Here is a 10,883-nt window from a genome sequence, read left to right on the forward strand (position 1 = left end):
TCATTGCCAAACACTCCCCTGACGAGGGGACCATTTAGAGCCGACAGCCTTCCCTCTCCTAGACCAGGGTCACCTCTCCGCAGAGGTGACTCACCTAGCCCACCTTTCCCAGAGCGTGCTCCTTCTCGGTCTGGGTTGGGTGGGGCAGGGCCACAGGAATCCCCCGCCTAAAACTGTTGGCTCAGAAAACCCAGACAGGGGAGCCCCGAGCCCAGGCTCTAACACCTGATTCACCCAGGGCCTGAGACACTGCCGGTAACTGGCACCAGGGAGCCCCTGGGGAAACCGCCTTTAGGGACTTGGGGACCCCCTACTGCTACGACCGCCTCCGCCTCCGGCGCGCGTGCGCACACTGCAGGTTTGGAGCCTTGTGCTCGTGCGCGAGGACGAGCGCGTGCGCGCTGGGCGTCCAGCCGCGGGGGCGAGGGCCGCTGTCCCCGACGTGCGCAGGGCCGGACAGTAATGCCGCGTCCCGGGTGGAGCGCGCTGCGAGCGCCGCCCTGGCGCCGCCTCCCGCTGCCCCGCCCGCCCGTCCGGCTGCGCGCAGTGTCCTCCCGCGAGCGCGGAGCGGCGAGCCCGGCGCGGCCATGGGGAGTGGGATGAGCCAGGTAACGTCCGGTCCCCGGGCGCACCCTCTTTCTGCAGCTTCCGCAGCCCTGACCGGCACAGCGTGCCCTTTGAGAGCGGGGACCCGTGCTGGAGATGGTCTGTCTCCCTCCCCTGAGGCCGGGCCCCTTGACGTCTGCCACCCACAGCATTGGTGAACCGGGCCAGATGGGCGGCTTCTGTAATTTCCTCTTTTCCCCCCCAGATTTGTGTGCGCGTGCACAGAGCAGCCGCTCCGGTGGGGAAGTTCACGGAAACCCTAGAACTGACATGGCTTTCAGTGTCCGGAGATGGTTGACCCTGGGTTGTGGGGCTTCCATAGGGCAACCTGTTGGCTGGCTCTTGTGGCCGCGAGGCCTTTTAGAAACTCTTTCCTTGCCCTTGTGGTGGCCCAAACCCTCTGGGCCAGTTTCCTCACCCTCTACCCCCTAGGCTGAGGATGGTCTGGCAGTGACAGTTCTCTGGGTTCTATTTGTGTCAGCCTCAAGGTTAAGGAACTTGCTGGTTCAAAAAGAAATCTACTATAGTTTTGGATGCCCAGGACTAAAGACAAGTACTTCTACAAGTATTTTGAATTGTCCTGGGTTTGGTTAGCTTCTGGCGTTCCCACCACCTTGTCTCCACTTACTTTATCCGTCATGTTTATGGGCTCTAACTGTGTGGCTCTCTTTCTCCCTTCCTTTCTTCACCCTTTCACAATTGTGACGAGGGGCTCTGCAGCTGTTTAGTTATTTCCTTGGGAATGACTATTGAAAGGCAGAGATCCAAGGCCGGGGGAGGGGATGAACATGTCTTTGATGGAAGAAGCCTGCATGCTCCTTGCACAGTCTCCATGTTTTTGTGTGTTGTGTCTGTGCTTATATTATATTCCTGTTAGCACCGGGATCGGTCTTCACTCTGAGCTTTTAAAATTAGACCGGTGAAGATGTCCGCCTGGGGCTGCGGGCTCTGTTTGTCTTCCCACTGGTTGCACCTTAGCTTTCCTTAGGTATTTCTAGTTGGCTTCATTGTTTACTGTCCCTTTCTGCATTTGGTTTCTAGTGATTTATATTCTAATTGAAAGAATAGGTTTAGGTATACACATGACTGATTGCCTGAGGGATATTCTTTTCACACTGCTCAGTGAAGGTGGTAGTAGTATTCATAGCCACATTGTGCTATTTACCTTTTATAGTAGATTCCTTGAATATTTTATTATCATATCTAGCTTGTGCAGACACAATTTCTAGTGTAGAAATGGAAAACTATATGTACAGAGAAATTTAGATGCTTCAGCGATTCAGTACTTGCTGTCTGTACTGAATATATGCCAGGTGTAGTGCTTTTGGACAGAGGGAGGAAGCCAGCACAAAGGACCAAGAAGTCTACTACAGACCTCCTCAATGTAAGACAGTGCTTGTTCAGTACAAATACAGTGTGAACCAGGTATATCATTTACATTCCTAGTTAAATTTATTTGAAAAGTTAGAACAGATGATAATCATCTAAAGAATTTTACTAAACTGAGTATACTTAAAATATTTCAACACGTAACCAATAAGTAAAATTATTTATGCAATACCTTTTCTTTTCCCTGTGGAGTCTTAAATACTCATTAGGTACTTGCTATGCTTTAAATGATTAATACCCACCATTGGCTAATGAGCACTGCCCACCACAGATTATTATGTCTCCATACTTGTGTATGGAATGAGTGGGGCTGGGGTAGTTTATCAGGCTCTAAAGATAATTTCTAGGGTGTACGGAAAGTAGATACCAACCCAAAGGAAGGTATCTTCAGTCCAGGCAAAAGATCCGTGGCAGAGTAAGCATCTTAATCCGAGATCAGAGGGAATTACTGGAATTACAAGACAAGGTAGTAAGTGAAGTGAAGTGAAGTAACCAAGAGCCTTACCCAGAGGTCCTCCATGTTATTATTGTCTAACCTGGAACATGGTTTCTGTTTTTCCCTAGTTGGGAAAAGAAAAAAAGAACAATTTATTTACAGAATCAGGAGAAAGGTGCTAACGATGGAGATGTAATTACAAGTAAAATGTGTGATGCCTCAGGATTTAAGAGTATCATTTGGGGACAGGAAATGAGGACCCTCAGGCATCCTGACATCTTGTCTCCAGTAACTGCCAGCATTGTTTAGCTCATGAGCATTCTCCTGATTGTTCTAGTTGCCTCTTCCGGGCTCCCCCACCCCACCCCCAGTGCCTTTCCTGGCAGGCAAGGATATTGTCCTGGCATTTAGTGGGAGGTTTGCTATCCCTTCAGTTGGGATTTTCCACAAGAAGCCCTCTGTTGTTAAGAGGGCAGGGATATCAAAAGGCCCGATTTTCGCTTCCTGGATTCATTGATACTTAAAACTAAAAGACCTTCAATGGGTAGCATAATCCAGTCTCTGTTTTTTTCTCTCTCAGATGTGTAAAACAATGCCTTTCCCAGTTACTACTCAGATTCTTAGGAAAAGCAAAGGAGAATTTTAGGTGAATTTTGCAAGCTGTAAGCAGTATATGGGCTCCATGATCAGAGTTGTTGGTTTTGCCCACTGCTGAGCACAGTGGTGCATCATCAGGCTCGGATGCGATGCGGCTGGCATGTTACAAATGACTTTGTGTGTGAGACAAGAAAGGAGTGAGGAAAGGATTGTCATCCAGAGGAGGTGCATGCTCCTAGCATAGAGAAGCATCCTCAGCAACTGCTCACTTGACGTTTAGGATGATATTTGTTTGCTGTGTAGGCCTTTGTATCACCAGGAGCTAGATAGCCCTCTATCCAGTGGATGCCATTTTCTGTTCTCCTACACTGGGGCAACCCAATATATCCAGACCTTGTGATATCCCTCTCCCTGCCCCTGGGAGAGGTGGAGAACATTTGTTTCCAGTTGTCTACCTCTGGTCTTGTGTTCTTTGTCTCAGAATCCCTTGAGACTTATTTGACCTGGAACTGAGTCAAGGAGTAGGCTTAAAATTCTGTGGGAAGTACTGTTTTAGTATGGGGAGGAGCTGGAAGTCTCACATTTTTGTCCTGCTAAACACTGTTTCTATTGTCACCAGCTAACTTGGCTGTGTTATCCATCCATCCATCCATCCATCCATCCATCCATCCATCCATCCACTGTTCAAGTTGTACTACTCTACACCTGCTGCTGCGTAGGCTCAGTGCTAGTTCCTGTAGTGGAGAAAAAATAGGAAAACATGAAGACTCTCCCCTAGGTATTCTTTCTAGTCATGGAGGACCCACTTTAGAAAGTGAACATGTTCTGGGCTGGTGGATGGATATTGCACCATAATGATACTATCTTTCCTATACCCTCTGAATCTTGTCTCATTTCTTTCTTTAAATCTTTTTAAATTGAACATAGGTCCTCATTTATAGTAGGCAAGTGCTCTACCACTGACCTGCATCTCCAACCCTTTTTGATTTATTTTGATTCAAGACCTTGCTATTATGGCCCAGGCTGGCCTTGAACTTGTGATCCTCTTGCCCTAGACTCCCAGATAGCTGAGATGTACTCCCAGTACAGGCATGTACTTTGGTGTCTTCTCCTTTCTCCTCTAGCATTATAATCTTATTTTACATTTCACAGGACAGGTGCTTAAGGCAATAATATAAGAATACACAAGGACACTTAGATATGTCTTTTTATGAATGTCTACCGGGTAAATCTGTAGCCAAAAGATATTGAAAATCCTGTGATATTTCACCTCTCAGGGAATCCACCAAAGTTTTCCCAAATGTCCTTGGGTTTAAAATCCAGAAAGTCCTTTTTGACCCAGGGCAAATCCAGATGTCACACACAGTCAGAATACTGCTTTATGCCAGCTGTTTGAGTTTCTCACATCCTTTTGGGTGAGGAATCTCAGATTTTGTGACATCCTAAAGTACTAAGAAAAATTTAAAAATAAATCCAAGCATTTTCCTGCCTCAGAAAGCAAAATTCATTCGGACGGAAGTAAAGGATTTGAAGGGGTTTTGTGCTTTTGTGAGGCTGATGTTAAGAGTTGGGTAATATGTCAGTGTGAAGGCTATTGATCAAAAGGAGCTATGAACCCCTGGGTGCTTACTTTCATGTGATCCCAAAGTGCTTCTGCCTTTCGGGGTTCTGCTTTTGTTACGTCGTGTGCTGTCCACTGACAGACAGGCACCTTTCTGACCAGGGGCTTCCAGAGAGCCAGTTCCTCTGTGTTTGCATTGCTATCTCACTGACCCTCTATGAGCATGCCACAAGGCTGTGACCTGCCTTGGTTTAAACGTGGTTCATGCCCGCACAAGGGTATGTTGAGTCTCAGTCCTCAATATATCAATGCAGAGAGGTGGTAGGTCCCATAGGAGGAATAAGGCAGATTAATGTTTTCCTCTCAGGAATGGGTTAAGTGTTGTACTTCAGCCTCTCTCTTCCACGTGCACTGACTTGCCCTCCCACCACAAGCCCTACCAGCAGGTGAACAAGGTGCTGGGACCATGTTCTAGGGCTTTCAGAACAGGGAGCCCAACTAAACCTTCCCTCTACAAGCTGCTCCATCTTTGGTGCTCTGCTGTAACAACAGAAAATGAGCAGAGACCTGGCTGGTTCTTCAAGGTCAGCCAGAAGGTAAGGAAGCAAGTTCTGGGTACTGATAACTTTGGTAAGGAAAATAAGACAAAAGGACAGAGGATGATATACGGAGTTTGTCACCAGAAGAGACATCTCTATAAGGAACCCTGGGCAAAGGGCTGGGAAGGTGGCCCAGCAGAGACAGAATGACAGCTCTGAAGGACAAAGATGATCAGGACCAACTCTCTGCTTATTCTTCTAGAGAAGCAAAACATCCCCAAGTCACATGATAGACTTTTTCCCCCTGACCCGTCCTGCTGCACACCAGGTACTGATGCTGGTCTTACTCTGTGTTTGCACTGATCTCCTATGTTGTCCCAGTGAACACTGCTCTGCAGATTGCTCTACAAACCATCCTTCTGCTGGAAAGTCATTCCAGTCGGTTTGCTTCTTTCTCTCTTTCTCTGTGCCCAAAGGTTACCAACAGTAACCACGTCAGCCAAGTGCTGGTGAGTCAGACGTATTGTCCTCTTTAAATCACGAAGCTGACTGGTTGAGAAGTCTTCCCAAGTACTATTTAATCTCTTAGAAACCGGCCTTCCTTGATTTTGTTTTGTAACTCTATATGGAAGAGAGCCAGAGTCTAACTACAGAAGTGGGTGGGAGCAATTTGCTTACTAATCCAGCCCATGATGTTCTAACTCACTGTCTTGTCTAGAAAACAAAGTTCAAAGATGACCAACACAGCCCTCTTCTTTCCTGGCAGAATGCATGTTAAGTCCTCACCTTTCATGATTATCAGTAGACACTTCTTCATCCAGTCTCTTTCCTGAGCCTCTCTTTATGACCTGCTTAGTTTCACATAGCTTTCAGCAAGAAATGTAAATCTTGTGCCCAGTCAGGAAGACCTATCAGGATTGGCCTACCCCATGTCTTAGTTCTCAGCCCCAAACTGACAGGTACCTTCTCCAGTCTCATCTACATCCCAGAAGGTGACTGGGTAGACCTGTAAATTCAGCTGTAAGGACATAGGCTGAGTCCACTAATGTGTCATAGCCTACCATTTTCTAGATCCGTGGTGTTTTTGTAACATTTGTTGCTTAAGCACCATTCACCTGTTGTCCCCCAGGCCTCCTGTACTATGTAGTTAGGCCTGTAATGGCGGCTTCTATCCCAAGAACTTAGGACATTCCTTGTTGGCATTATTCCCTAAGCAAGACAGTACACAACTGTTAGCACAGCACATACAGTATCCCAGCTACTATCATCATCTGGAGATGACTGAACATATGTGCTTATTAGTACAGTGCCGTTTGCATAAGGAACTATGTATTGTTTGATGGACATGTGTCCTAGAACTAGTCCTTGAAGGACCCTGTTGCATGGCACATAGAGGTCACAGATTGTGTTCATTGGCTACAGTCAGACCACAGATGGACCTTCTTAATGTATCTTACAGCGAAGGAATTTTTTAAAAACGGTAAAAATGGCTGTTTTCCATAAAATCTAGATTTCGAGCACTTGGGAGCCCTGCCTGTGTCCGTGTGGCCAAGTTAGAGGAATACTAACTGTTGCCATCTCCTCAGGCATGGGGAGACTGGGGGACACACTAAGGTTAGGCCTCAGACCAAAAATATGTAAAAGCCAGTCTTGAAAGTGGTCAGTCAGTACCTGGGCACAGAACCTACTTATAGTCTATGCTGAAAGCTGTTTATGAAGACTGGAGCTCAGGAGGATCCAGTAGTGGCAGGGAGTAGGATCGAGGCAGAAACCTGTCTTTCCACACAGTCTGCCCCTTTTTTAGCTATCGAAAGTCCATACTAAGGATCTCGGCTGTAAGCTGTGAAATCCAAATACAGCTACTTTAGTAGAACAGGGCAAATGGCCTGGAAGGGTGGGAGACAAAGCTCAAGGGTTACCTTACCTGGCGAAGACTCCACTTGGAGTCAGTTGAGAGCCTTTCGGTTGGGAATCCAAGATGTCGATAGCTCAGCCGAAGTGCTTGTGTGCCGCCCTCCCACTTCCTGTGCTGCCAAGGGATACACTGAGTGGCTTCTGAATTATTGTCCATGCTCAGATCACATGCTCATACTAGAGCTATAAAGTCCTGTGGGAGCTGGCATCTGGCCCCTTGCAGCCTCTGGAGTAAGAGTTGAGCTCTTTAGAACTCCAGAGGAAGGTGAGAATGTAAAATTTGCCCTCACAGATGTCTACTGATCCATTGACAGAGGTGCTGTGGTAGAGAAACCCTGTATTTCCCACATGATGTTAGCTTTCCAATGTACATTAAACACTTCCATCCATCCTAAATTTCTCGGTAGCATTTCTTTCCTAACACTTAACCTAGAGCCCTGAAAATGTAGAGTATCCTCAGTGCAGGACCAGCTCTCCTAACGCACCCCCACTGCCTGCCCTCTCCCCTCATTCCTGCATAAGATCCATATGTTCTCTTCTTGACTAGGCCTTGGTCTTAGGCCACAGGGTACAGTATAACCAAAGAACTAGCTAAGCCAGTTCATGGACTCCCTAGTCCCTGGCATCCACCAGTGAGCCTCTTCTTAGTGATTTTTTTTTCTTAGCCACTCCCTCATTCTGTCCCTCTTTTATGGAGAGTTGAGCTTAACCTTTCCCTTGCCTTCAATAGAGTCTTCCTTGCCATTACATACTATTTTTAGTAATGGGTAGGTGTGCGCATCTTCATGTGGGTGAATGTATCTTAGTATGGGTACCCAAGGAGGGTGGACCTGTTGGATGTCCTGGTGCCATAGTTCCAGACAGTGTGAGCAGCGTGGTGTGAGTGCTGAAGACTGAACTCTGGTCCTCTGGAATAGCAGCAAGTGCTCTTAACCACTGAACCATCTCTCCAGCCCTTTCCTTGCCATTTCAACAAGTGACAGCATAACTTCCTTCTCAGCATTGATTGTCACAGCACTTCCTGCGACATTGATTTTTCTCTACCACAGCATTGATAAATGTCTCCATTTCCATATGGTTGAATTGTGATGAACTTGGGATCATTTGTTTCCAGTATTGCCAGATTATGTAAATTGGCCAGAAGAGCCATGTTCTGTATGTCCCCTTTAGTATTTTGATGTCATATTCTAGTAAAATACAGGAGACCCTAGGGAATGGGAGATGAGGGTGGAAAAGCTCCAGGTAGCCAGAAGCTACTGGGGAACCCAGCTCGGTCTATCTGCAAAATGAGCATGCACTGTTGTTTTAAAACAGGAGGGCTTTGGTACCTGTTCCACTCTGCTTCAGCCCTTGAGAGGGTAGCACTGAGGAGGCAGGAGGCAGGAGACAGGAGGCCTGCTGTGGCTACAGTGTCTAGGTATGTGTAGAACCAGCAGGCGAAGTGCAACTAGAAATTGTAGCAGGGAGGTCACGGGACATGGTTTTAGTTTCCAGAGCATTTTTGTAATTGGATTTTATTATCTTTGCAAAAGACTGACAAAGATTTGCCTTGGTACTTTGAAAATCATGGGATGCTTGTGAAATATTTCATCGTAACTCTGCCAAAGTCTACTTCCCTAGGGGATGGGAGAATTCTCTAGTGAAGCAGAGAAGCAGGCCTGCCACAGAGTCACTGAATGGGGTCACAGAGCACCGTGGTGCTGTTAGTGGTACTTGGCAGAGGACACTGTGTACAGAGATCTTGAGCATTAGAGGGCATGTTTGCCAAGGCAGTGAGGGAAGTGCAGTGTGAGAAAGGTGGTGTTCTCTCCAAATGCCCAGAGCAGCTTGCCACCCTGGTCCTAAGTGCAGGGAGTTGAAAGGTCACCATGTAACCTTTTGAGAAAATTTCCTTAGTAGCTGTGGTCAGTGGGGGGCTGGGAATTGGGTAAGTGAGGGGTCCTGGGCTTGGCTGGGTCATCTTGTGCAAGCCTTACCTTTTGGGCAGCAGCACTGTCCACTTGGCATCCTGTGACAGTCATGCCTATGTTTCTTTTCCAGATCCTGCCAGGCCTGTACATTGGCAACTTCAAAGGTGAGTTATTACTCTCTGCTTCTTTAAAGATGATAAAATACATTATGTACCGTCCTGGCTATCCACGTCTGGGTCAAAAGCCCTAAGTATCTTGTTCACATGGTTGTGTAACCATCATTACCATCTATTTCCAGAACTTTCCCCTCATGCCAGACTGAAAATCTGAGCCCCTGGCCCTCCAGAGCTCAGTGGATTGGGCACATGTGACTCTGGGTTTGAGTGTCTGACACTACCCTGGTAATATCTTTTTGAAGGACCCTAAGAAGATCTGATTTCAAACTTATGGGACTTTATGCTGTGTGTACAGATCACTGCCATAGTGACTGTGGTTGTGGGTTTCCATTTTGAATGTCCAGTGATATGAGGTCAGTATGCACCAAAGGTCCACTGTCATCCAGCCAAACTGATGAAGGATTTCATGCGTGCTCAAGTTGACAGCTGAGCTTCATGGGAGAGAGTAACCCTAGAGTAGTGCAGCCATGCAGACGTACTGTGATAACAGTAGAGAGCAGGCAGGTGCCACAGCAACTCTGGCCAAGGCTGGCTCTTCCCTGTCTTCAGGGACCCAGCAGCCCACTAGGTCATGTGTGGTAGAGTGGGCCTCTTTATTCCCAGATTTACAGTTTTATCTCCAAACCACAGTTTAAAATGGTAAGCTGTTACAAAATCTATTTTATGGGTAATGAAACATAAGTTAATTGTGGTCATAGTTGCACAACTCTGAGTGTGCTAAAACCCACGGGCATATATGTATGCTCTTACAAGGATGAGTCTCATATGAGTCATACTTTTACTTGACCATCATCAAAAGGGTGAAACATTGTGTATTATAGCACAATAAAGTTAAATAACAGTTAAAAATAGTTCATTAAATATATTGTCCCTCCATATCTGTAGGGGCTAGCTCCAGGACCCCTCACAGAAACCAAAAACCAAAATCAAGTTCTTTATTTAAAATGATGTGGCATCCACACAGGACCCCAATGTGTCCCCTCTACACACCTAAAGCATCTCTGAAGGATTACCTAACACAGGGTGCATGTTGTGTGAGACTTGTACTGTGTTGTTTATGGAACAATGACCAGAACAAATGTTTATATATGTTCAGTCCAAATGCAATTTTTTCATATATCTTTGATCGAATTTTGGTTGAACCTCTAGATATAGATCTCCTGGATACAGGGAGGCAACTTTGTATGAAGTCAAATAATGATTGCTAAAATGCAAATCTTTTAGAAGTGGAAGATCATCATGTTAGATGAAAGAGCCAGACTGAGGAATACAAGTGTATCCTGTCACACAGAAGTGAGATGCAAGGAGACGGGGGTTAGCAAAGAGAATCAAGGTGAAGCACAGAGCAGCAGTGGGGAGCGGTTAAATATGATTAAAGTACTTTATGTACACATCAGATGTCAGAATGAAGCTCCTTATTTTGTGCAAATGTTATCTGCCAGTAAGTTTTTCTTAAAGGTTAACTTCTGATGGACTTGGGGTCTAGAAGAGCCCAGAATAACGGTGTCACGAACCCACTCCATCAGGCTTTCTGTCCCCTGTGGACGCCAGTGGCTTCAGCTTTGTCTGCATGCCTGAACTGCAAATGCAGGAGGAAATTGTGACATCTATATTGATGTGACTGTGTGGGTGACTGTGTGGGAGGGTTCCTGATTCACCCCTTTTATTTTAATCTGATTTTTTTATTTATTTTTTTTTATTTTCTTTATTTACATGTAAATTTCTTCATTCCCAGTTTCCCCTCCAAAAAACAAA

At 46.1% G+C, this 10,883-nt stretch overlaps 1 protein-coding gene across 5 annotated transcripts in view; it reads left to right on the forward strand.

Moving 5' to 3' along the window:
- The first annotated feature begins 393 nt into the window (after positions 1-393).
- Dusp22 (dual specificity phosphatase 22) overlaps positions 394-10,883 on the forward strand; it is a 51,120-nt gene continuing 40,630 nt past the window's right edge. For 2 of the 5 annotated variants that reach the window (XM_031358367.1, XM_031358368.1), the window contains exons 1-2: positions 399-608; positions 9,083-9,116. In XM_031358367.1, the coding sequence (XP_031214227.1) occupies positions 588-608; positions 9,083-9,116 (55 nt within the window). In that variant the 5' untranslated portion in view covers positions 399-587. Of the gene's footprint in view, positions 609-8,371; positions 8,460-9,082; positions 9,117-10,883 lie in introns of those variants that run through there. The other 3 variants (XM_031358369.1, XM_031358366.1, XM_031358370.1) reach the window with 3 other exon arrangements.

The sequence above is a fragment of the Mastomys coucha genome, unplaced genomic scaffold (assembly GCF_008632895.1).
Source record: "Mastomys coucha isolate ucsf_1 unplaced genomic scaffold, UCSF_Mcou_1 pScaffold7, whole genome shotgun sequence".
Classification (NCBI taxonomy): domain Eukaryota; kingdom Metazoa; phylum Chordata; class Mammalia; order Rodentia; family Muridae; genus Mastomys; species Mastomys coucha.